The sequence below is a fragment of the Capsella rubella genome, unplaced genomic scaffold (genome assembly GCF_000375325.1).
Source record: "Capsella rubella cultivar Monte Gargano unplaced genomic scaffold, Caprub1_0 scaffold_1, whole genome shotgun sequence".
In the NCBI taxonomy this organism is placed as follows: Eukaryota; Viridiplantae; Streptophyta; class Magnoliopsida; order Brassicales; family Brassicaceae; genus Capsella; species Capsella rubella.
The window spans coordinates 6844618-6871391 of NW_006238923.1; the positions used below are offsets into that span (position 1 = coordinate 6844618).

The window sequence follows — 26774 nt, forward strand, 5'->3', positions numbered from 1 at the left end:
CACATATTGTTGGAGCTTTGTAATGAGAAAACAAAGTAAAAATTGCTTCTAGAATAAGAGAAAGAAAAGTTCAATAGCGCAAGACTTTTCTTATTGATCTGATACTTCATTTCTTATAAGATTTTAACATATTTGTTAAACACTAAATAAGGAAAACTAAGTAATTTCTTAACATCAAATATGTGAAGGAGATGAGATTCCATCCAACACATACGTATGAACCAAAAAAACTAGCAATATTCCGTTTAATATATTTCATGAAATGAAATAGAAAACTGATTAAAAACAATAAAATAAGATATATATATATATATATAATTAATTTGAAAAACACAAATTTAGGAAACCAAGCGTTACACAATAAAGTGAAAAAAAACAGAACGTCGCTCTCTCCTCTCCCTAACAGTAAACCCTAGCCTCCATTTAAGCTCTGTGGCTGGGAAGTCACTCCGGTGGTCGGCACTTCTTGTTGACGCCGTGAGTGGCTTCCCCTTTAGGAGTTGTTCTAGTTTTTTGGTTCAGCAGTCTATCTATCTCTTAGTGCTTGGTGGAAGAAAGCTTAATCGAGCAAAATGGTAGATTTTCACGGCGGGGATCGTTGGTGCCGTCAGTGGTTAGCTTCTCCAAAGAGAGTTGTTGGTTGGTGTCCGAGATCTCTAGATCTGTCGGGTGCTCTGTTTTTGTAAGAGGTTTGGTGTTTCACGAATCCTTGGCCATAGTCTCAGCCATTTTTGCTTTCGGTAAGCGGGTCTTTTGGCTGCTCTTCTATGCCGATTTGCTAGAGTCAGATGGCTTTCTTTTAGTTGGTTATGTATAGTGGTTGCTTAATTTGTTCCTTGGTAGTTTCGAGTTCAGCGGTAGTAGCCTTCATTTGGGAAGTCCTTTGTCTTGATTCAAGTGTTGATGGCTTGTGTTGGTGGTGTTGTTGGAGCGCTCATTTGAGCTGGATCTTGTATTTACAGAGAATGGGAGGATTCCGGATCAGTTTGATCGACGGGTTGGGCTCATTGGTTATACTCTTTGTCTATACTTGAGCTGGTTATGATTTTGTTGATGTTCATGTGCTTATCGTTGTGTCTAAGCCTCCAAGTTTCATGCTGTCTCCTCGTCTCAGCTGTGGATTTCCTTTGGATTCGTTTTCCTTCTAAAGAGAGGTTTCGTTTTGTTTGAATGTGATGATAGAAAATCTGAAGTTTGCCGAGTTCCCTCTTCTTGTTGTCGTTCTCTGTGGATGTTAGCTTTCTCGCTATTCGCCGATTTCGTTTATGTGATTGGTGGTTTGAGGAGTTAAGCTTCGCTCCTTGCGTTTTGAAGACTTCTAGTTTGACGTACTTTGGCGTATCAACGTCGTCGTCGCTTCCGGATGTGAGTGGTCTTGCTTGCCGTGTTATGAAGTCTCTGGTTCCTGGTTTTGAGAGATTGGCTCTCCGCGTGTTAGGAGGTAGTAGATGTTATCCTTGAATTGGCCGTGGGCATTCGGGGTAAGTCTCATTCGATTGTGCTCCAGAAGAGGAGGTGCTTTGTTTTCTCGTTTCTTTTATTTCTCTTAAGGTTTTATCGCCGGTTGCCTCTTTTTTAGATTTTGGTTTCGTTTCCCTTTTGATTTGGCTTAAAAACTTGTGTTATGTTTGTAGTTTTCCGATCGTTTCCCTTTTATAGGGCGTAGCTTCTGGGGAAATTTTATTTCTGCCGGCTTTGACTCCGGGGATATTTACGTCGTCCGCCGGCTTTAGTTTCCCTCTTTTGGGCTTTGTATTTCATCTTTGACACCAAATCAAGTTTTAATAAAATTCCAGTTGACAAAAAAAAAGGAAACCAAGCGTTAAACTTTGGGTCCAAATTTTTGAGGATAGTTTGAGATAGTTTACAAATGATTCACACAAAAAACTTCATCAACTCTAAGGGACCAACCTTTTCATGCATATATGGTCGTTGATATGTAAAAACATTTCATTTGCATTTGTGAAGAAAAAAAAAGTATATGGTATATATATAAAATGTCATATCTGTCGTAATCGATTAGGTGTACTAGAGATGTTGTGGAGAATAGATGCATCAAAAACCTAGTCTTTTTTACATTGACCATTGACCTTTATTATGCTTCTTGTTTTGAGTCATGTCATTTCCTTTATGTCCAACATACAGTAATTAACAAGCTAAGTGTTCTCCACTTTGAGGAGATTAAGTGACAAAAATGAACATTAGTTGCAAAGATTATATAAGAGAAAGAGAGAGATTGCGAGTTGAGAGAACACATGTCTCGAGTCAGACTCACTACAGTCTACAGTATTTGGGAAACTTCACTCTTTTCCTCCGTCAGTACTTTACATGTCCTAAAACAATAATTATTGTGGTAAGTGATAACGATTATTATTGACAGTTTCATCAGACAAAACGATCATTTTTGACAGTTTCACTTAGCAAAATAATAATCATAAAAACATTCAATTTTGTGTTATGATAGTCACATCCATGCATGTTATAGCCTAATGGATAAAAACGGTAAGTTTTTGTAGAGAAGTAGTAGTTGGTAAATACTCTTTATTTACATTCATCAACACCACTTAATTAACAGTCACATGTAATGTATTGTCCTCATAATTTTGATGTTTTTTCTTCACAATATAAATATAATTAAACGACCTAACGTCCGATCTCCCACAATAAGTCGTCATCTCCATGTGAGAACGACAACTTCGTTATTACATGCCGATCAAAATACAAGCGAAACACTCAGCAAAACATCTTCTATTCGATTAGTATTCAGTCCCATTATGTTACCGGAAGGAACTTGAGTTTCAACATAAGTTACGGCTGTATAGGCTGTTATATATGTACTCTCTCTACCATAGACAAATGTAATGAAATTAAATTTGGAATGTTGTTTTTAATATGAAACAATAGAGCAATACATTATAGAGTGGATTTTTTAATATGTTAAATTTCCTATATATTCTCTCTCTCTTTTTGTAACAATGCATGGATGTATAAGCTTGTGAACTAATGATGGCTTCTATTTTCTACTGTTTTACTGCAAAAACTGGGTTAGGCAACATAAAGAAAAAACATTTATAAAAATAGAATTCAAATTGTTTGCTCAATGGAACACGAAACCTAGTTAAGTCCTGTTTAAGATCCGGCAAGCAAACGGATAAACTGGGAAAAAGCAGCTTCGAGTTCAACACCCAGCCAGAAAGCTTACTCACTATCAAACCCAACCCTATTTTATACACAAGAGAAAACACTTTTTAAAACCCTATTTTATACACAAGATCAAACTCTTTTTAAAAATAAAATTTAAAGAAGCTATGTCGATCGCATTGGGAAGATCAAACATTAAAAAGAACAAGCAGAAGATCAAATTTAAACTCTGACACTAACTCAATAGTACTAACAGTCTTTAACTCGTTTCTCCCCAAATTTATTTTTAAATATGACAATAATAATCTCTCATCTATCTCAAGGAAACGTACGATGTGCATGTTAATCAGTACTCACAAACCCTAGGTAGGTACGACAAGTCACCATATTGTCCGACAACAACAAAAATACTCAAATAAACCATCTCTCGTACTCGTAGATCTCTCATAGTTATAAGAGTAATTATACCTAATCATAAACGTTTTAAAGACTTATATAACATCTTCATATGTTGAGATCTCAAGATCTAGGAGGTGCAAAGAAAGGCGTACCGGCGGCGACAAATGCATTGAACGGAGCCGCCGCCGCCGCAGTGTAAAGGGACGACGGGTCAATCGATCCGTTATTATTGTTAACGACGGTCACGGCGGTTGTAGCAGCTGCTGAAGCTGTCGAGTCCAAGAGGTTTAAATGGTGGTGTTGAGAGGTTTCGGCGTTAAGGCTGGAACTGTAGCGGTGATGATCCGATGGACCTTGGTCGTAGAGTATGCCTTTGAACACGTGTCCTCCGATGTTTACAGCCGTTTGATAAGCATACTCTTCGTCTTCATCGTCGATTGAGCTGACTCTCATACACCGGAAAACCGCCAGTGAACTTATCTCCGGTGGTAAATGACTAGTCTCTAACCCTAGTTTAATTATATAAAAAAAAAAGAATTACTTCTTCATCAAAAAAATAATAATAATAAAGAATTACTTCAAAAACTATATAATAAAACCTAAGTTTCTATATAAGCAAATAGAAAACAAATCCATGTAAGCAACACATAATTAAAATATGTTTATTTTTATATCGAAGTTTCGATTTGAATAATATATGGAATAAGAAACAAATTCTTGTAAACAAAACCTAAGCTTGGATTATTGAGTTTTAAGTCACATATTCAAATTTGACCCCAAAAAAGTCAGATATTCAATATATAAAAACCAAATCTTGAGAGTGGGTTAAGCATAGTAGCCTCAGGAAAACCGTTTACCAAAGAATAGTGACTGAGAAAAAAAAGTGTTAATCAAAATCAAACAGCAAAAAATAAAGCAGCAAAATCCGGTGGACATCTATTCACAATCAAATAACATTGTTTGCTTTCTTGTCAACCCATTCAAAATCAAATCTTATCATTAAAAAACGTTTAGATCTTTTCTAAAATTTGCAAAAAGTTTCACTCGATGTTAAGTAATCAGAAACTCATCGTCATACCTAAAGAATTAGCATTAACCACACGGGTGCAAGCAAGAGCCGAGCCACCAGCACAATTACTGTCGTCTCCAAGGCCATTTTTCTCGTCCTCTCTGTCGTCACCATCACCATCACCATCATCGTCATCACCACCGCCAGAGCTAGCGTCTCTTATCCGCTTAGCTGGCAAAGAAGCTAACTGAGCCTGTCTCTCACGGCGTTTAGCAGCGGGGACCCACGTGCTCTTCACGTGTGTTTGGCAATCAAACCCTCGGCTCTTACAACAAGTACGACATCTCATATGAGGACAATCTTTCTTGGCTTGATTCCCACAGTCTTGGCAATTCATGTTTCCTTGCCTCGTCACCGTAAACCCTCCTGTAGAGGTTCTCACCGGCTCATGGTCGGAGACGACGTTGAAGTACAAACTCCGGTTAGTACCCCGGTTATTAGTGTTACTGCTACCACCACTTGGGACCATACCAAAAGAGTAGAGATTTGTTGGAGCAGCCACTTGGTTTTGTTGATGCTGTTGAAAATATTGAGGTGGCCAAATCTCAAAACCCTTGTTGTTGTTGTAGATCTCGTCTTTGTATAGATAGAGATAATTGTTGCTCTTGTCTTCGTTATGATCCTTGTCTTGATGATGATGATGGTCTTGTTTGTTGTTGTGATCTCTCCCTCCTAGATAGAACAATCCAGCCATTTCTTCTCCTGCTTCCACTTAATACAAACCAAAAGAAATTTAAGAGAGAGAGAGAGAGAGTTTATGAGACTCTTTTGGGGTTTGTGAATAAATAATTTTTTGGGGATTTGAGTTTTTTTTTTTTTTTTACCTTTCTCTTTTGCTATCTAGCTCATTAATTTGTAGCTAGACTTGGGAGATATATATGTGTTTGGTATTATAGAAGGAGCAGATTTGGGAGCAGATGGAGAGAGTAATGATGATAAATGGTGCGAGGAAATTTAAGCAAAACTGCTGCAAACGCCGCCAAGGTTTTTATTATTGCTTCTCTTCTCTTTTCTTCATCATTTAAGACATTGTCTCTGTGATCAAGAACTCAAGCAATTAACTGCTACTGCTGGTTGTCTCTCTCTGTGGGTAGAAAAAGAGAGAGAGAGGAGAGAGGAGACTAAAGAAGAGATAGAGAGAGTACTATGAAGATCTTCTTCTATGGGGCACTTTCTCTACAGTTGTCTTCCAGTTTCAATGAATCCCCATCACAATAAATATTAAATTATTTTTATATCTATATGCATATATTAAATCCTTACAATACATATGTAGACCATATATTTTTTTCATATGGTAATCAATCAAAATAGTATTAATTAATAATCCAAAAAAAAAAAATAGAAACTACTCAAAAATTATAAAATAAAATAACGGAGATGGAGATTTTCTATATTATTTAATGTCTTCAAGAAATTAATACTTCAAAAGAATAAAAAGTATATATCAGATAAGATAAATCAATCACCAAACCGAGTTAGCTAGTGGGTTAAAGACAAGGTCCCGGTTTTTTAAAGTTAAAACCAAACAGGAGCTAGTCTGTTCAAGTCGCATGCATGTTTATTACATAGCTAGGTCCGACCGGTCGGATCACTCCGTATTAAAACAACACTCTTGTTCGATTTTGAAACCAGCTAAATTACGTTGCCGGTTAATCAGATGGTGTGATTAGACGGTCATTTGACATAATTTTTTTACCGGATGTGATGTAATGTTTTATACTTTTCAAACGGTGCCTCGTGCGGTAGTATTTTAATATTATCTCTGTGTCTTTTGCCTCTTTTGTTTTTGTCGGCAATTTGCTTCATTTGGCCTTAATCAAAGAGATAAGACCATCTCCACTAAAATACGATCTGGCTGAAATAAAATTCTAAAAGGATTAACACTTTAGATCATTTTATTTGTTTGGTACGTTATCAAGCTTATTATTTTCGCATGCATGTTTCTTAACTTCTATTGCAAACCGCTAAATTGAATTGTAAAGAATATTATAAATTATTTGCTGTGATTGTTTAAGAAGTTTTCTCTTTTTGATGGAATATAATAGAATTCTTACCTCAAATTATCTAAACTTATCCAACCCAATAATCGAATGATATAAGACAATAATAGCTGAGTTTCATAATTGAAAACTTTAACAAGCTAGTGCTGTGTAAATGCTGTTAAACAAAGTAATTATATACAGTAAATGTGATTTTTAATGGATAATTGCTTGACAGCAAACCCTATAGATATAGTCTAAGTTGTTTAGGTCACGAGTAATAATTATCAAACCAACAGATGGATAGGATCCATTTCGTTCCCCCAACCAAACTTACTCCATGAGGAGATTGTTTAAAGGTTTTTTAGAGATATACAAAATCCTAAAGTTTGATCTAATTAAAATTTATTTAGATTTTTTTTTTTTTTGTATTGATCAGATACCTCTTATAAATCCGTGATATAATTAAGTAACCTGGCCATATCATAGGCTATAAAGTAAAGGAGAAAAAAGTTAAACCTCCTTTTAATTGGCGAGGGAGTGAGACCAAACAAGCAAATCCACTCCGAAGTCCTTGATCACATGGAACCGCGTGATTTAGCGGCGCAATTTAATGTTAACTATAGTATTTAGCGTCATTATATTTGGTATTTAACTAAACTCAAGTCGAATAAATTTCAAGTCAAAAGTCAATAGTAAAATACTTTCAAATGGCATATCTAAGTTTAATAAACCCAAAAACAATCTTATAGTGACGCTGATTTACATTGTAACATATATAAATCTTTGCTTGTATATCAACCATATAACAAAACAACGAGAAAATTAAACCAGATGCATAAGTAATTGATGTAACGCAGATTCATGACTATACCGTTTGCTCTAACTTATTAGTACTACTGTCTGATGTGAAGTGATATGTTTAGACTTTAGAAGGTCCAAAGTCACGACTCAACTGAGATTTAATTTGACTTCTCATAGATGTAACAAATACATCGTTATCAACCGACCATCCAATACATGATAAAAATAAAGAAACGATGACGTACCTTCCATCGAATCAAATAACGAAAAATTAACACATTTCATTATGGGTATCGACTTGTGGGTTATAACTTGTACTATTGGCTAGTGTACGATGGTAAAGTAAACACGTTATTACGGACCCAACGTGAGAGGATTTTTTTATTTTCTTTTCTTTTGCGGTGGACTAGATATATACTACTCCTAACTTCTTTGTTTTTGTGTATTTTATCAGAATTTGAAAGCATGAACTCCTAACTTCGATGACTGGATCTTCAATGATTAAACTAGTTGCCTAATCTCCCTTTTGTCTTTTCTCAACAAAATTTTCTTTAATTTCTTTTGTTGTTGCGCTCAATGAGAACCTAGCTTTAAATTGTTTGTGAAGCGGTAATTCTATCGATACACGGATTACGAATATATAGATGCGGTAAACTAAGAAAGAAAAAATAAGAATTTTAGAATCTCAGGCAATGAGATTATACATTAATTTGCTGTTAGAGAGACAGCATAAATAATATTGTATAAAGAGCAAAATGCATTGCGTGCTCATAAATAATTATGGCAAATGATATACTAGTATATCAGGCAGTGTTTAGTGGTTAAATAACAAATGATTATTGGAAAATGATCTTACTATGATTTGTCAATACACACACATAGGCAAGTAAAGAGTGAGGGCTGAGGAGTGCATGACTTGTTTGGGGAAATTTATAGTTGAAGAGAAGTCCCAATTATTATGTCTTTGTCTTTCACCCTCGAGCCTTGTGCATGCTCACCCTTCACTTCCTGTCTCTTAAAAGTTAAGACTAGAAGTCAATCATTATCTTCGTTAGCTAGTGTATCTATGTCCTTTTATTTTTGTTAATACTGATGACAATTTTTTTTTTTTTTACTGAGCTATTGTTTCTGGCTTGGTATCTTATTGAGGTATTGTTTCGTACTTACATACACATCTTAAACTTTAGATTAATACGAAAGTACACATCTCGATTTTCTATCGTCTTTTCATTTTATTTACAAAGTACGTAAATATGAATGATTTCAGTCCGGTGGAGCCATATTGGCTTGAAATGCTAGATTCTCTAGCCTCATTTCATTGTAATTATGTAACTAAAGGAAACAAAAAATGTAGGAGAAATACATGATAAAAATCCCTTCCGTAATCCGTATATGATGTTAGGCAAAAGTAAATGGATGTTAACATAAGATTGAAGGTTCCACATTCCTCAGTGACCATCAGTTTTTAAGCTAAAAGCAATGTGATAATTATGCTCTTTCCGCCTCGAATGGCTTTTTGTCTTGTTGAATATATAAAGGAATGAAGTGACTAAAAGCTTATTGCTAAAGTTAAGATATAGAAATTGAGACTTTTTTGTTAAAAAAAAAGAAAGAAATTGAGACTTTATTCGTATTTCTTATATGTAAATACATGAAATATCTTAACTACTCTATAATATAAAAATAAAAAAATAAATATATATATATATATATATTATCAAAGAAATAAAATGCACATATATCTATTAACTGAGAAATAAAGCTTATTTAAGAAAATGTTAAAAAAATAATAGTCCTTTACTGAAACAGCGTTAGCTGAATTTGATAGCATGCTAATGTTAGGGATTCGATTGGAGATCAGTCTTTTTAGGAGTCATCCCCCATTGGAGGAGCTATAAAATCCAAACTTCAAATTCAATACTCTGTCGGGGAGTGTGGAGACTCCAAGGATCATTGGCTAGACAAAAACATTAATTGAAAGAAAAAGAAAAACTATAAACTTCGAAATATATATATTTGGAAAAATGCAATTCCTTAACTAGTAGCTAGCTCATACAATTCTATACACAAAAGATAATAGAAAAATAGACATACTGTATAGAAGTTGTTGTGGACCTCTGTGGTAGTGCAATATTTTGAAGTTGTGGGTTGGACTTGGATGGATAGGTGAGAAAAGTAAAGAGAAAGAAAATAATTAAGGAAGAGGGGGTAGCTCTGAAACCCTAGACGAAAGCAACACTGCATTGCCAATAGTAGAAACAGTGCGATCACGAGATTCAACTCATTCCTACTTTCTTACTTCTTAGTATCCACTCCACTTGTAGAACTAGCTAGCCCCCTGCCACGTGGTCCTCTCCTCTTCTTTTAGCTTTATGGGCCTTGTAGAGCTCGCAGGCCCCATTTGCCCATCCCATGCACATGCATCACATTATGCTTTCTCTATCTTTTTATACATACATACATACATATACGAAAATTACGAATATATATGTAAAATACCTTAATTAGAAGGAACATTGTCTCATAATCTCATGTATTAAGTTCTCTTGGTAGACAATAAACTGTTTAGTTCTTATATCCGAATCGAGAAAACTTTGGCACTTGGTTAATATATCTATGATAATTCTAAGATGCGACAAGTATTATTGTCTGAAGTAAAACAATATCGGCGTTTCCTTTATTCACATACATCCAAAATATCCATCTACTAGAGATTTTGTGTTTGTTTTTTAAGAATTGAGAACGTCTAGAAAACGCTTGCGCATTCAATTTGATAGAATCACGTTTTGGTAGGGAGAAGTAATGTATTTGGGGTGTAGTGTAGAATAGGGTTAAACGTGAGTATATAATAAGATAAAAACGTAGAGAGGCATATATTATACAGAGAGTGTGCTTTTAAATAACGGACCGGCTGAAGAAAAAGCTAACGTTGTTTGTCTCCGTAAAGGTTACAAAGTCTCACTGTCACGTGACCACCACCATTTCTCTTTTCACACATCATAATTAATTGGGATGTTCCTCCTTTCGATTCCATATTGGTTAAATTGAAAACAACAAGATTTGAGGCAGGATTAAAGTTTAACTAACAAAAATATGGGAATTTTTTTTTTTCAAAGCAATATAATTATATATATATAACCCCTAATATGATAATATCGAGATTAATTTTAATATTTTGAATATTCAGATTAAATCACCTAGTTTGTCAGTTTTGTCCAAATTATTAAGCTTTAAATTACTCAGTATCATTCTATTAAACTAAAAAAACTATTTGTATAACACAAGTGGACAAGAGACTTGAATAGCTGAGGCCCATGCTTTAATTGCAAGCTGTATTGGGCTTTACGGCCCGTTTGATTTTTTCGCCATCTGCATTGCGAGTTCAACCCACACAACATCCTCTTCGCAACTGGGTAAGTTGTGTGTTCTTGTTGGCACTGTGTTACTTTCTCTCTCGATGAATCCTCAGGAGCAAGCTTCTTTGATCGTCTTAGCTTGGTTTCGTTTCTAAATGTAAGTTTTTTGTTCAATCTATTGTTCATACTATGCTTTGTTCTTTGAAGTGGTAGTTACTCTTTCAAGTGTTGTGTCAGTAAAGAAGATTGAACAAACCTAATTGTTCTAGAACTAGATTCGAAATATTGACCTCATTAGAGATTTGATTGTTCAGAAATTGGAACCTAGTTATGGATTCGTTGCTTCGATTTGGATCTATTCTGGGTTTCCTCTGGCATTTCCAAATATGTTTTGGAAATTGGAATAAAGCTCTTAACCTCGCTTAATCGCTAAAAATGACAGGCTAATCCCGTTTTGGCTTGCTGCCTAAATCACTACTTTTAGTATTTGAATTTAGAGGTGGAACTGAATCAGTGAAGAAGAAGGCAATAACAATGATGCAGACTTGTTGTATACATCAATCGTTTTGTTTCCCTCAGAGGTACTTGGAAAGCTTTCTCATTTACTGCATTATCAGATTGATTCTTAAATGTTATATTGAATTCTTGAAAAATACTTTTGCAGAATCCTTCCGAGGATTGATGCATCCATTGGGATTAAGCCCCCAAAGCCTTGTCAACTTGGGTTCATTGGAAAAACTCAGTCTTATGGGATTTCAAATTTTACACGGCAACGAAGATTATATGTGAACTTGAATGCTAATGACGGTCACCCATCCATGTCTATGTTGGAAGCAGAAGAAGAAACCACCGCTGATAGCAGTGCACAGAGTCCGGAAGCTGAGCTTCCATTTAGCAAATGGTCACCTTCTAAGTACATTTGGAGAGGTTTATCAGTTCCTATCATTGCAGGACAAGTCGTTCTCCGGATTCTTAAGGGTAAAATTCACTGGAGAAACACTCTTCAACAGCTGGAGAGAACCGGACCAAAATCTCTGGGAGTTTGCCTTCTGACTTCTACATTTGTTGGTATGGCTTTCACTATCCAGTTCGTTAGAGAATTCACTAGACTAGGTCTAAATAGATCCATTGGAGGCGTCTTGGCTTTAGCCTTCTCCAGAGAGCTAAGTCCAGTCATCACATCGATTGTTGTTGCCGGACGAATGGGAAGTGCATTTACAGCCGAACTGGGGACAATGCAAGTCTCAGAGCAAACTGATACACTCAGGGTTTTAGGAGCTGACCCAATTGATTATCTAATCACACCAAGAGTCATTGCCTCGTGTCTGGCTTTACCGTTTCTGACACTCATGTGTTTCACTGTCGGTATGGCTTCAAGTGCTCTACTCTCTGATGCGGTTTACGGGATCAGCATTAACATAATCATGGATTCGGCCCACAGAGCACTTAGACCATGGGATATTGTGAGTGCCATGATTAAATCTCAGGTCTTTGGAGCTATAATATCGGTGATTAGTTGTTCTTGGGGAGTAACCACTACTGGAGGTGCTAAAGGTGTTGGAGAATCTACAACTTCTGCAGTTGTCATGTCTCTTGTCGGAATCTTTATTGCGGATTTTGTGCTTTCTTCCTTCTTCTTTCAGGGTGCTGGAGATTCTTTGAAGAACTGTGTTTGACAATATTTTTTTCCCTGTCTTCTGATGTTGTGGTTTAGATAATGTTTCTGTAAATCTGTTGGCTTACATTCGAAAAGATAAAAAGGAACATCATTTTAGAAAACAATAAATAAAATTGCATTCTAATAATGATGTGTGTATAATACATTCAAAATTTGCATTCACTAGCACTTTTATGTGCTGTAAATATGTTATGAACTTATGGCATAACACAGGGAATCCTAGACTCTTCCCTTCACTTGCCGTTTTGCATAACTGAGTTTATTCGATCGTTATCTCTTAATTGCTGCATCGTTAACCTTTTTGGTCCGACGAGGCTTGGAGCATGTCTCATCGTCTCGAGCCATCAAACCAGCTTCAAGATCAGCCCCACTAAGATGATAACAATCCTTCATTCTGAATCAAACCTAGCTGAACAGAGTCTGGAAGAGGTAAATATATAAGTTTCTCAAACCTCCCTGGTCTTGTAACCGCAGGATCCTTCATATCCGGTCTATTAGTTGCACACCGATTATAATCACACCATCTCCTTGTTGTCCACCGCTCAATTCAGATAGCAACTGAATCAATGACAGTTCAATAACCCAAGAACCTTCTCCTGATCCACGTTTTATTGTCAATGCATCAAACTCGTCGAAGAAGATTATATATGCAAGGTGAACACATCCTCGCGCGGCTAAATCGATTTTTCAGTCTCTCCAACGTATTTGTTCAAAAGTTCCGGACCCATTACGTGAATAAATTTTACTCCTGCTTCGTTAGCCACGGCTTTGGCAACTAATGTTTTACCACAACCTGGTGGTCCATAAAGCAAAAACCCTGTCCCTGAACAGAACTCGAATCCTTCACACTCTTCAAGATATTTCAACGGTTTGATTAGATGGCGATAAAACACTTCTCTTATATGATCGAGACCACCTACTGTACATGGCTACATCTTCCCATGTTACACACTTACACTAGGCGTAGTAGAGAAACCTTCTCTTATTGACGAAGGTTTCCTCAAAATCCGAGGTAATATTGGGCTAACAAGTAAAAAGCCCACTAATAAAATATATATATTGGCCATCGTCTTTTTGGTCTAATTCAGAACATTCATGAAGACTATATAATTTTAATTTTGGATTTTAACAAAGTCAGTCTATGTAACAAAACAATAAATAGAAAAAAAATACGAGATGGGTTTATGGGACGTGCATGTGCATACAGAAGTGCAGTGGCAGGAATATTAATTGAGAATAGCCTTAATTGGTTAGGGTACTGTCCTTAGTCCTTGACGTTTGCATTATATTGTCCTTTTCACCATCTCATCGATATGCTGCCCCCTTCTTCGTTTCTAATCATTCATTAGTCTCAGCCTCTGATCATGCTTATAGAAACTGGAATTACAAAACAAGTACGCACATCATGGCTGCATCAACTCTTAGCAAGCATTTGCGTTTGCATAATAACTACAAATTTTAGTATATCACATCCCTATTGTGCTATTGTTGACATGCAAAGTAAATATTACACATATTTAATTTTAAACATAATGAAATTAAAAAATCGGTGTCGTCGAGTATTAGGACACAAGGTTGACAGCTGATGAAATTATCTTTAAGGCTATTTGTGTGACCCGAAAGTTAGCTAGAAAAATTAACAATTCCGAATCCAAGTTGAAAGTTAGATACAGCCTCTCTCTATTGCAACTAATGTGTGCCCATTAATTTGCATTCACCAAAGTTTTATAACATTTTATATATTTACTATGTTTTCAAGCTAAACCAGATGAGCCAAGAGTCGCTTTCCACGTTCCATTTGCTCTCACTGTTTAACCAAATTTATATTTAACTTCAGCAACATATATATTATCAAACAAGATAACACAAAACTATATATGTGTAATTAAACGTACAAGTAACTGAAAAAAAAAAACGTACGATAAATATCTATTCCGTAGCAGACAGACACTTCATATATCGAGACAAACACATCTTACTTTACCCCACGCCTCAAAATCACCTCTTCTTGTATACATATGCATATATGTACAATGGTTTTTTTGGTTAAAGGATATATGTCCACTAGTTAAAAAATAGTTGTATATTCGTATAGAGATGTTACAAGAACCGGCCCTGAAAAATTAGTGGCTCCAAGCCTCCCAACTACGCATACTGGTGTAATAGTTTTGCTTTATTATTAAAACAAAATATATGCATATACTGTATATGAGCTTGAAACCCTCCACCTAATTTACATGTCTTCGCATATACTCTTATATAATAAATAACACTAAAATAAACTCTTTTTTTCTTCCAAACCTTAAACAAAAGAACTGACCCAGTCCAGTACTAGGATATGTCTTAGTGACTAGCTCTTAGACCCAATTCCATATATCACAAGACTCTACATTATAAGGTTGTGGAAAGTTTATTTATAAATTTCTCTATACACATCTCTCTCTCTCTCTACATATTTAATGAAACCATCCATAAATACCCCCAAAACTACAACAAACCCTTCTGCACTCTCTCCTCCTCACTCCTATAACAACCCACAACAAGAACAAAAAAGATAACAAAGAACCCTTCATTTCACTCCCGAGGGTATTATGGCGATTATGAACCGGAGCAAGCTGACACAAACGACTATGATAAAGCAAATCTTGAAGAGGTGTGCGAGTTTGGGAAAAAAACAGAGCAGTGGTGAGTATAACGAAGAACATGAACATGATGGAGACTCTCTTCCTCAGGATGTTCCCAAGGGTCACTTCGTTGTCTACGTAGGAGAGAATCGGGTCAGGTACGTCTTACCCATTTCGTTTTTGACCCGACCGGAGTTTCAGCTTCTTCTACAACAAGCTGAGGAAGAGTTTGGTTTCGACCACAACATGGGTCTCACTATACCTTGTGAGGAAGTAGCTTTCAAATCTCTCATCACCTCTATGCTTCAATCAACATATATTTAGGGTTTTTATTTTTTCTTGGTGGATGACGATCTGTATTAGTCTTTTTTTTAACTTTTAGATGATTTGGGTTAGTGTTTGAATTAGAACGAGACTAACTCTAGAGATGCCTCTAAGAGTGATCTATTAAACCATTTTTAGTTAATTGTCTTAATTAGACTTGTAGGGAGGAAATAAAAAAGCTAATACTCTGATAAATTTTCTCGTTGTGGTGGTGTGATTATCTGTACAACCCATTGAGGGACTATTACATAATATCAGTGAATGCTATATTTCTTCTTAATTATAATTTGTGTTTTTGTCCATTTTCAATGTAATTATTCTTCCATGATATTTCCCATTTAAAGAATAATATAAACCGTTTTTTGACCCCAAAAAAAAAAGAGAAATATATAAACCAAAAAATGTATATCTTGATAAATTTGGAGGTGATGAGGAAAATTGATAATGTGAGAGAAGATTGCATATGGAGAAAATGAAACTTCTCTCATTAATTGTAATTGCATATAAGATGAAATGTATATGAATTGTCACAAAATTGTTTTTTTTTTATAAAGCATATAGAACGTTAACTGTGCGACCTAGCTCGGCCAAGAAAGTAATCCAAAGGATTGCCCTCTCTTTAGGAATGAATCGGCAGTTTTTAGCCGTTAAGAACTTAAAACTGTTGAACTAATAAAATACAATACATTAAGAAAACATTGAAATGCTCATTCCAGAATATTGATTGACAAAGAATTTTAACACTGTGCGTAGCACACACACATGCAGAAGTAGCAGGAAAGTATAATTAATATTATTCACCAATTCTGATGCCCATTTCGAGTACTCAAAATGCGTTTAGTTTGTTATATAAAAAAAAAAACATCGCAGACACTAATTTTATATTTGCTTTTGGCATTTGGTAGCACGTCTGGAATAAATGTTGTAAGCGATCCCCACGAGTCGGATCGAGTTGCTCCATTTATTTACCAGTTCCAGGGAACAGTCAAATCATAAAGAAAAATGTCAAAAATTCGTTCTAACAACTAATTAATATGATTACAAATACAATCATATTAACTTGAAACTATGATCACATGAACTATTTTTCACTATGAACTGTTAACTATAAATCTGTCACTTGAAACTCTAATTATCTCTCATAAAAACATTAAGAAAAAAAAAACTATGATCATGAAATATTTTTTCCGTTTAAATTCTCTTTTTTTACTACATCAAACTCGGAAAACAAATAAATTGGAATGTAAAAAGAAAAAAAAACAGAAGAGGAAGGGTTACAGTACATTGGAGATGTCATATCAATATGTCTGAGAGATAGCACATGCAAGTGGTACCCACAGTTTGTGACTCTGATAAATCTATAAAAAGTAGATCCCTTCCCTTCTCTCTCAATACCCAAACTTTTGTATTCTTCTCTTCTCGAGTTCTGATCGTATACTACTACTACTATCAAGAATGGTACGTACGTTCCCACGTTTACTGTCTTTGACGGCTCAGATTTAGCTTAAACATTTTGTAACATTTAGCATATACATACCGTACGGTACTTAAACGGACGGTCGAGTTTCCTTAAATCCTTACACGATGAGAGAACTCTCTCTCTCGTTTTTTCTTTTATTTGTCATGTATTGGTTGAAAACTCGAGAGTCTAGAAGGAGCCTTAGAAGTAATTTTACAAAAACAGAAGAAACTTTGAAGTACAAATAATTGAGGTTGACTATGCATGTTACATGCCCATTATCTTTTAAAAAGTTTATGAAGATGAAAAAGTCTCCCACGTTTGAAATGATTTTTGGAAGAAAAAAAATAAAAGATAAAAGCCAACGTATCAGTAGTTTTCACCAGAAAAAATGCGGTCTATAGTGATTACAATGAATGTGTATAGACCATAAGTAGTGATTAAAACATTGGAGAGCCACTCAATGTGCATTAGCTGTAACACTATTCCATTTGTAATCAGGTCAACTATACTTCCAAAATCTAGCCGATCGAATTATTTATTTAAAAACTTTATACATACTAGCTTTTTGTTGAAAGCAATGTTTCCACTTCCCTGAAAAATGAGTTGATGTAGACAAATCTGGATACATGATGTGTGCCTGCTAAATTGTTATGTCAATATACGCAAGTCAACCATAAAATGAATTTATTTCAATGGCTTGGCCGTTGTCTTCGTGAACTTAGAAAATATGAGAAAAACCAAAACTGATTCACACAAACAGAGAGAAGCGACAAGGATACTCATCAAAGCCACATGATGTTAACCTGTTAATATCTCATAATCAGAAATTTTACTATTTTTGGTTGAACAAATCTGAATTCACAGAGCAACTTAATAATATATATATGTAGGGTTAATGGTAAGACAAACCGAAATCTTAAATATTAGCTGTCTTCAATGACAATGACTTAACATAAACAAAAACACACAAACACAAACACTTGTCTGATTTTCAGAAGTACCTAATTAAGAGATTAGATCAAATTTGGTTCCAGAGAAAATGTTAAAATATGTCAGATTAACTGGTCGAATAGTTTGTGCCTTCTTTCCGGATAAAAAAAGAAGCGAATCTGAGTATCATCAACACATGTAGTTAGGACTTAGATCTGTATGTACTGTCTTTAGGTATGAAGACAGCTCTCGGAAATATTCTACCAGTTAATAAAAAGATGTTAAGATCTAGCTCTATGCTCATAAAAATTGTCTTTCAAATGATTTTTTTTTATATACAACTTAACTAAATATATAGACAAGACAATGCAATCTAACGTATATGACCATATCGAACCATTTAATTACTTACAGTACTACGTTGAAATTTCTGAAAAGTAGTCACTTACAATAAGGAAGAACATTTATACTAAAGGTTATAATTGTGTGGAAATATTAATTTCTTGATAAACTTTTGACAGTAACGTACGTCTGTGGAACCTTTTTAGACATCATAATTATAGACCGTTGAAAAGAATAGAAGAATCTCTGCCAAGTCTAAGTTATTGACTTATTATCAAAAGTATATAAGAAGGTTTTTCAAATCATGATATAGGTCAGAATCAGATGTATAATAGTAGTGTGTAGGTGTCGAATACATGAACACATGTGAATACCCTATCAAAATCAAATAGCAGCTAGACTGTCAACACATTGATTATCATCCAGTGATCTCTAGTTGCTAAGTTCCACAACTAGCTAGGGTTGTTGCACACTTACGCTAACCCTAATCAGTAGATCGAGTGTTCATCTCTCTGAGACCCTTTTTATTGATTTATTTTGGGTTTTTGCCAGCCTTCAAACTTGAGTATATAATTTAGGCTCGTTAAAGAAAAAAAACAGTAGCTCGTGAGACGAATTAAGTGGGTTGGGCTTAGTCCAAAGTGTATATTATATTAATGTATTTTCAAGAAACTTTTTGTTTTGGTTACATACTTTTCACAGAAAAACAACACAAAATACATAAAGAAACGAGATGGGTAGATTGACATGTACACGCCGTAAAATTCAACACCAAATTGTTTTGTCAGTACAGAAAAAAAAAAAAAACTAAAGTTAAAAAACATTCCCTCATAGTAAGATAAAATAAAAAAAAAACCAAATATTTTATAGCAATAGATATTAGATACAACATAGTTAGATTTATACTCTTTTTTGTTTTTATTTTCTTTACTTTCCTTTAGTGGAGAAGAACCTGCTGAATCCTCTAGAGTGTTTCTCAGGAGTAAGCCCTGATGAGGACGATGATGAGTTTGACTTGGTGTGTCTGTGTTTCGACCCTACCGGAGATTTCATTGCAGTCATGGACGATGTTTCTTTCTCTGAAGGCGAACTCATCAGTTTGTTGTCTTGAGGATTTGTCGAGGTTGCGTATTCGTCTTCTTCTAGGTTCAGGGCTTGTTCTTTGCTTGGGGAAGAAGTGACCTGTTCTGTTTGAGGACAGATGGATTTGAGTTGCTTCCCCAGAAGTAATATAGTCTCTTGACACTCTGCTAGCTTCTCTGCTGCAGCCGCTAGTTCATTGTCCTGTATAAAACGTTCAATGTGATTCAGGAATCATGGATTTTTCAAAACCGAAATCTCTGCTGCTGGATAATAAATGAGTATGTGTTTGGAAAGTTACCTGTTTGCTTTTAGGGTCAGCTTCGGTTACTGAACAATTCGGGCAATTCTGGTTGTTCCTGAAGTTTTGTAGGAAAGTGAAGTTAGAGACTTTTAGAGAGTTTATGGTGAAGAAGAGAGTAAAGTTTAGTTATAATGTTACCTTTGTAATTGCTCCTCGAGTTCTTGGCATTTGGCTAAAGCTTCTTGGTGATGTTCCTTTTCGTCTTGAAGCTCATCTTCCAAGTTTTCAATTCTGCCTTTAAGAGAAGTCAACTCGATTTCCAGCTCCGATGATCTAGTTTCAAGAGATCTATATGATTCCACCATGCATTTGAGCTGAGTCTCGGCCATGCCACTAGACTTTTGAGCAGAGTCCAACTCTGTTTTGACTTCTGCGAGAAGTTTCTGTGTTTCTTGCAGTTTGGTCTTAGTTGCTTCAAGATCTGCTTCACAACTTGCAAGGTTGGCCTCTGCTTTTTCTTTCTCAAGTCTCAATCCTTCAAACTCCTCTGGTGTAAATTTACTAGACTGACGCTTGTGCTCATAGCCAGATGTTCCGTTGCAATCATCTGGGATCTCGGAATCAGAGCTCTGAGAACAACCATTCTGGTAATGTTCACCTGATGAATCTTTCTGAAGTGCTTTGTTTTCCGGTAGAGCAACTTTATCAATGCAATCTGGACTATGAATCTCCACTGGGGATGTGTGATATCCAAGCACATCAATCTTTAGTTCACTAGCTTCGACCAAAACTCGTGAAAGATCGAACAAGAAATCGTTCAAAGTCTTCTCCTTGGCCAAGACTCTGTCGAATGTGACAGAGAAATCTTGAACCTTTTGGGAGAAAGTTCTGTTCTCAGAACAGGCAGTTGCTTCCTTTGAAAGATAGGAAACAAACTGGAATATCTGAGAAAGAGCATCAGCCAAGTCTTGAGTTACTACCTCTGTGTCGCTAACTTTTTCTTCTCGGGTCTCATTTGACATGGCTATCTCCTTTTCTTCTGTAAGACCGTTTACATTAGGTCCATTACATTTAGAAGGTAGCTTAACACCTGCATCTTCAACTGCACATTGTATCTCTGCCAAAATCTTCTCAAATGCAGCATCTTTAGGGAGAGACTGAAGCACACTGGAGATTCTTTTCTTCAGTTGTGTAGCTGGTTGAACCTCAACATCAGAATCAGTACTTGAGTGATCCGTTGAACCATTTGCGTTTGAGCCATTTGGTAGACAAGCTAGCTTTTCCATTTCAAGAAAATCGTCCATAAGCTCCAACTGGCTAGCACTCTCGGTCTTCTTAATCTTACCATTGTTCTTATCCTTGTTGGATTGAGAGAGTTCAGACATCAAAGAGCCAGTAATGCTTCTAGCATCTTCGTTTCCGTCCTCAGACATCGAGGCCATACTAGGAGGATTACTAGCATTTAGACGAGAGAAGATTTCAGCAGGCATTTCAAAACCGCGCTTGGTTGGACTTTTATTCAACATTTGAGCTTCCAAGGTTTGAAGCCTGTTTGATGTTTTAGCACAGAGGTTCCTAGACACTTGAAGCTCGCTGTTACGCTTTGCCAAAGCTTCTTTCAGCATCTTTGTTTCTTCTTCCATAGCCAGTAACCGCTCTGTCAGCAAATCGTTTTCTTTATGGAACTTTTGCATATTGTCTAGTGAGAACTCAGAGACCTGGGACATGTGTGACATTGGAGACATGAGAGGACTAGATGGTCTGACCGGTGACCTTCTCTGTCTATGATCTTGACGATGATCTCCATAGTCTCTGCCTAAACTCTCAACCTCCATTTTCATCTGTGCAAGTGCTGCAGGACCCGGGAGTTTCTTTCTGACCAGAGTGCGTAATCTTTGACACTCAGCTTCCAACTTTGCAATTTTCTTGACACCTTCCAAATGCTGCTTGTTTGCTGATTCAGCAGATCTCATGCTCATATTCTTTTCCTCGTTTCTGATTTCCAACTCTTTAGTAATCACATGAGTTTCATACTTGAGAGTGTTTATCTCCCTTTCACAAGTCTCTATATTGTTCTTAAGATGCTCAATCTCAGACTCTGCTTGAGATTTCTCTTCGCTTATCCTCATAAGCATGTTTGAACGCTCTTGCAATGATCTCGAAAGGGCGTCATTTTCAGCTCCAGACCGAAGCAGTTCTTGTTCGTATTCCCCAATCCTAGACTCAAACTCAGCTCTAAGGTTGTCCATTTGGTTGGTTTTAGTAGCAATAACATCATGCAGCTTCTGTTCATTCTCTTCCTTTAAACTCCTAATCTGCCTCATACACTCCTTTAACGCTCCATCCAAATGCGCTGCTCGATCTTCGACAGTGAGCTTAGCGAGGGTAACAGTTTCGAGATGAGTTTTCAAAGCAGAAGCTTCTGCCTCAGCTTTTTCCCAGCCTGAAAACATCAAAACCAAAAGAGCTAATTCAAAAACATGTGACACCAGAATAAACACAAAATTGCATGCAAAAATGTCAGTCTTTGATCAGCCCCTTTTGTGTTGGTTAATTAAATAATACCTGTGACAGCTTCTTCAGCAACTTTGGAGTGCTGTTTCACCAAAACCTCCTTGGCAGTAATATCTGCATTAGCTGTAGATAGCTTCAAATCCAAATCCTTGATCTGATCTTCAAGCTTTGTAACTTTGTCCTCGTAGTTCTTAACTTCATCTTTTAAACCATTCAGATTCGTGTATTGATCAAATGAGATCTGGATGTAACTTGGCTTCTTCCCATTTTCCTTTTTTTTTTATTTTAATAGATGAAACAAAAAAAAAACTGAAAATCTCAGAATCTAATGAAGCACAAATCTGAGAAATTAAAAAGTGAGATTAAGAGAATTCTGAAGTACCTGATCAACAACCTCAGTCACAGGAGCTGCTTTCTCAGTGGATTTCTTCTTCCATGGCCAACTCTTCCGATCCATCTTCTTCTTTCTTTCTCTTCACAATCCACAAACAATTCAACATTTATCAGAAAATAAATATTAATACAATTGTCTGATTTAGGAAAAATAATTATGAAGTTGCAAAACAAGAAAGTAGTATATAGAAAGGTCAAATCAGAAAGAAAATGCTTAAGGAAACAAATTTATTAAAAAAAAAACTCATAAATAAAAATGAAAGAATAAAGAGATCCAAAGCAAAGAGATTACTACTACCGACGATCGCAATTGAGTATAGATGAAAAAGATGCTGATGATTTCGATGAACTTTGAACACTTGTAAGATGAAACAGAGAGAGAGAGAGAGAAAAAAACGAATAGCTCCAAAGCTCGAAAGCAAGTAAAATGGCGACAAAGGCCATTTACTAGAATCAGTAACTTCAGGGATATAAAAAGCCAAAAAGAAAAAAACCAAATTGGGAAGAAAGAAATGGAGCAAGAACACAAATTACAAAACCAAAAAAAATTCACCGACGTTTTTTCTCAACAACAGCAGTCAAAATCACTCATAAACCAAAAGTCACCGACGCTTTTTATTATTATTACAATACGTGAAGTCATAACAGACTCCGATTCCGAACTAAAACACGAAATCTAAACAACATGAATAAGAAAAAAACAGAACATAAATGTCGATTCGATTATGTAATAAAAATAAATAAAAAAGACTCACCGGGAAAAATCCAAAATGCAGCAGTGAAACCGAATCTTCCCGAAAGCAAATAAAAATATCAAGAGAGGTAGTGAATCATTAACCCCAGCAAAACAGAATTGGAAAAAAAAAAATGAAACAGAGAATTAAAACTCTGTTTCTAGATAGAGAGAGAGGGAGAGAGAAGAAGGAGAAGAGAGTGTGTGTGGTGGGATATGGTGTGATAGTGGCGGTGATGGTGATGGTGAAGTTGAAGTTGAGGTTGAAGGTGAAAAATAATCTATATGCCTTCTGTATCACTTCAAAGCCTAAAACGTAGCAGAGGCTCTCCTTTAAACTAATCGTTCCCTTCTCTTTCTCTTCATTTCATTTTCCTCCTTTTTTTTATATTCTTTTTTTTTATATATATTCTTTTATTATTCCTCCTATTTCTTTACCCTCCTTTCTCCGACTCTTAATTATCCCTTTATTTCATTAATACCAATAATTCAATTTTAGTTGAATTTTACATACTATTTATTTTCTATTTATTCATATATATATTATATATTTACATGTTAAATAAACAATTCTGTTTTGTAAAGTCGAAAACAAATGAAAATAATGCTAAATCCGTATACACAGTAGCCTATTTTGTAGAAGAGATTAGTATATAGATAGGCTTTTTATAAATTTCTTGTCACGATGATAGCCAAACAATGACATGTATCACATGTGGTTCCTTTTTATACAATCCTATTAATAGAATTACTCCATATTCACCAAATAAAAACCTATGCCATTGACGTTTTCGATAACTTTTATTTCTCTCAATTGTGAAAGCGTCTTCTTGTGTTTGCATGCGATCATTATATAGCGATCTATACCGATACGTGTTTTTTATTTTAAATCTTACAATATATAGTGATCATACATACCACTACAAATATTTGAAGCATGTTTTATTAATATTTTTATAAAAATGTTCCATAACAAAACGTGACAGATTATACAAGCTTAAAGTACGAGTATTTATATTTACGTTGATAAATGATAATGCACTTCATTAAACTGAGATTTTGCTGGAAGATATATATGCGTAAATGTTCTATTAAATGTGTTTCTCCTTACAAAATTTTCTGCGCGTTTTTTCTTTGTTTACATCTAGAAATTTGTTGACTCGTTTTTTTCTTTTAATTACTTTTGACTGATTACATCGAGAATGATTAGTGGTTTATAGTAATGAAACCTTTGTGTTTTAACTATAAGTATAATTAAATAAATTTTATAAATGATTAATTATGTTAACATTGGGATATAATTATATGGGAAAACGGAGCACCGAATGGTTTTGTCAATACATGGGAGAGGTCGAGGAGATATTAATTTTGAAGCTTCTTCTTCTGTTTCCACTCGTTTAATTAAAATAAAATAGTAAAACTTATCTCGCATGCACTCAACGAAAAAACTAAAAGGGTCGATTGATTTCTTGTTTTGTTGCCTCCCAAAAATAGAGAATAAATACAAAAAAATGAGGTTTTGTCATATGCTATGAGCAACCAAAAATGAATGAAAATGTTTATTTTGATTTATTAAATTCTGCATTCAGCGATATGGTCCTAACACTCTCCTTACAATTTGCATTCATATAGAGTTTAGAGACAAGCCAGCGAACCAAGTTTGTACACTACAGTCTGTAAATAGCAATCCCACGGACCCGATAGTAAAGAAAACACACAAAAAAATAAAATAAAAATATCTATAATTTCAAAAAATTATGAAATTAATTGACCAAAAAAAACTGAAATAACGACTTAGTATTATTATAGACAATATTTCTGAAGAACGAGACATGTAGAGTAAAGTATAAACGAATATGAGTATTACAGGTCATTTTCTCTAATATTAAATTAAAGACCAAATAGCTTCGACTTTACATAATAATCATAATTATTATTTGCCATTAGGTGATATACTTATCATCTAATATGCATACTGTCTACCTACACATTTTATCCACTTTTTTATTTAGATAAACCAACTTATAATTCAATTGATATAAAAGATGCTCACCACCCAAATTAAATTCTCTAGTACTACTAATACTATTTTGTAATTAAACATTAAACTGTGTCAATCAATCAAATATCAATCAGTATTTCTTTATTAGTCTGCTTAAAAAAATTGTGAACATAAATTAGCTTTTGAAATTTTATATTTTTGAGAGAAGCAAAGGAAAGGAAAAATAAAGTCAACATCCAACTATTGTCGAAATCAAAACACAGCAGCTTGACAGCAAGGAAAAACACGTGGCTCGCTTTCACACGTCTACCGGTTTGGTCTCAATGTAGTTCGCTAATCTAAAATCTTAGAATCAATCCGACGGTTGTGATCATAATTTTTAGCTATGTATATAGATATTCTTAGCTTCACTCTCCCGTAACAAGTAGATATAATTCGATAAACATACTTGAATCTGATTCTTTTATATATATATATAGTATGATGCTCTTTGTATAAGAAAATATCCAAAGATTCTTACTTCACGAAGACGAATAAAAAAGAGTAAAGTATTATAAATTTTTGTATAAAAGCGTAAAAAAGGTTATGATTTCTAAGCAAGTTTGGAATATGATGAGCTGTGTTGAATTGCGTATTTTTTTTAGTGACAACTGACGAATGTTATATAATAAAAATCGAATAGTAGTTAAAATAAAAAAAAGGAGAAAAGTAATTAGCGGTTGGGTCCAAAAGATAAAAAGACCACGTAACGCGCTTTAGGTCACGTGTTATGTCTACATTATCTTAAAGTGTGCGTGTATATCAATTACATACGCTTTATCTCAATAATCATAACCATTTTACACCAATCCCTATACGCACAAACATAAATTAAAGACATAAGTATATCCTATCCTGTATATTTGTCATGTTTTTATCTGCCCAAGACAATAGTTAAAAAGAGTATTAGTATATATTTACATGTAATTAACGATGCGACTAGAGAGTAAAAAACATATATTAACAGCTGCATGGTCGGGTGATGAGCCGTGTGCTGTTTGGACTGTGTCACCGGGTCGAGTAATTAATATGTCTGATTACACTCACTAAACGACATCGGATTACTTGATTAGGGTGGGACACATTGGTGGGCTAGATTCGTATTTAAAATCATCTTTTTTTTTTTTACTTACTTGATAGTCTTATATATGTGAGTGAGTGAGACTGTGGTGACTTGGGTCCATTCAAATAATGCCTTGATACGTGTAAAAAACTCGTATTACTACCTCACACCTAATACGTTAAGTTAAGCCCTCATCGACCAAACGACAAATAAAAACTTACACACAAAACAAAATAAATATATTACGAAAAGAAAATATCCCTAAAACGTGAAAGATACATACAAAAAAACACACACACACAAACACAACAAATAAATATGCTAGTGAAACAAAATCTTATTAATGTTCCTAAAACGTGAAGATGTATACACACAATACCATTTTGACATTTCTCCGATATGTCTCTATATATTTGTCTTCATATTGTGGATGGTAGTTTTATAGTAAATCTCTAGCATATTACCAAAGGAAATTAATACTGAGTATATAATGCTGACTCATTCAACTTGTAGACGTTGACGGTGAACCTAACCACGCTTAACTTAAGATTTTAATACAATTGATTACCGACGACGGACATCGATCCAAATTAAG

At 35.0% G+C, this 26774-nt stretch overlaps 4 protein-coding genes and 1 pseudogene across 5 annotated transcripts; 3 read left to right on the top strand and 2 right to left on the bottom strand.

Moving 5' to 3' along the window:
* Positions 1-388: 388 nt before the first annotated feature.
* Positions 389-1815, top strand: LOC111832582 (annotated as a pseudogene).
* A 1605-nt stretch (positions 1816-3420) lies between these two features.
* On the bottom strand, positions 3421-5617 carry LOC17897880 (protein SHI RELATED SEQUENCE 7). 2 transcript variants are annotated; one of them, XM_006305123.2, is made up of 3 exons: positions 5434-5617; positions 4619-5311; positions 3421-4049 (listed from the first exon to the last, which is right to left on the bottom strand). In XM_006305123.2, the coding sequence occupies exons 2-3, from the start codon at positions 5301-5303 to the stop codon at positions 3661-3663; spliced, it is 1074 nt and encodes a 357-aa protein (XP_006305185.1). In that variant the 5' UTR covers positions 5304-5311; positions 5434-5617; the 3' UTR covers positions 3421-3660. The 2 variants fall into 2 exon arrangements, with proteins under 2 accessions (XP_006305185.1, XP_023632620.1); XM_023776852.1 differs by having other exon boundaries at positions 4619-5320.
* A 5193-nt stretch (positions 5618-10810) lies between these two features.
* Positions 10811-12556, top strand: LOC17899038 (protein TRIGALACTOSYLDIACYLGLYCEROL 1, chloroplastic). The gene is made up of 3 exons (XM_006305157.2): positions 10811-10908; positions 11194-11332; positions 11416-12556. Exons 2-3 carry the CDS (start codon positions 11286-11288, stop codon positions 12425-12427), a joined length of 1059 nt encoding a protein of 352 aa, XP_006305219.1. The 5' UTR covers positions 10811-10908; positions 11194-11285; the 3' UTR covers positions 12428-12556.
* Positions 12557-14876: 2320 nt separating this feature from the next.
* LOC17899219 (auxin-responsive protein SAUR50) lies at positions 14877-15619 on the top strand. Its single transcript, XM_006304249.2, has one exon. The coding sequence runs from the start codon at positions 15021-15023 to the stop codon at positions 15375-15377; it is 357 nt and encodes a 118-aa protein (XP_006304311.1). The 5' UTR covers positions 14877-15020; the 3' UTR covers positions 15378-15619.
* Positions 15620-18832: 3213 nt separating this feature from the next.
* Positions 18833-23331, bottom strand: LOC17898854 (filament-like plant protein 4). The gene is made up of 6 exons (XM_006306621.2): positions 23098-23331; positions 22332-22422; positions 22001-22220; positions 19634-21878; positions 19493-19550; positions 18833-19395 (listed from the first exon to the last, which is right to left on the bottom strand). The coding sequence occupies exons 2-6, from the start codon at positions 22404-22406 to the stop codon at positions 19039-19041; spliced, it is 2955 nt and encodes a 984-aa protein (XP_006306683.2). The 5' UTR covers positions 22407-22422; positions 23098-23331; the 3' UTR covers positions 18833-19038.
* Positions 23332-26774: the final 3443 nt, after the last annotated feature.

Coding starts and splice junctions, on each gene's coding strand:
- LOC17899038 (XM_006305157.2), top strand. CDS start 11,286: ATGATGCAGACTTGTTGTATACATCAATCGTTTTGTTTCCCTCAGAG. Junction 11,333..11,415: donor TCGTTTTGTTTCCCTCAGAG/GTACTTGGAAAG, acceptor ATACTTTTGCAG/AATCCTTCCGAGGATTGATG.
- LOC17899219 (XM_006304249.2), top strand. CDS start 15,021: ATGGCGATTATGAACCGGAGCAAGCTGACACAAACGACTATGATAAAG.
- LOC17897880 (XM_006305123.2), bottom strand. CDS start 5,303: ATGGCTGGATTGTTCTATCTAGGAGGGAGAGATCACAACAACAAACAA. Junction 4,050..4,618: donor GGTTAATGCTAATTCTTTAG/GTATGACGATGA, acceptor TAATTAAACTAG/GGTTAGAGACTAGTCATTTA.
- LOC17898854 (XM_006306621.2), bottom strand. CDS start 22,406: ATGGATCGGAAGAGTTGGCCATGGAAGAAGAAATCCACTGAGAAAGCA. Junction 21,879..22,000: donor TGCTGAAGAAGCTGTCACAG/GTATTATTTAAT, acceptor TGATGTTTTCAG/GCTGGGAAAAAGCTGAGGCA. Junction 19,551..19,633: donor CTCGAGGAGCAATTACAAAG/GTAACATTATAA, acceptor ACAAAACTTCAG/GAACAACCAGAATTGCCCGA.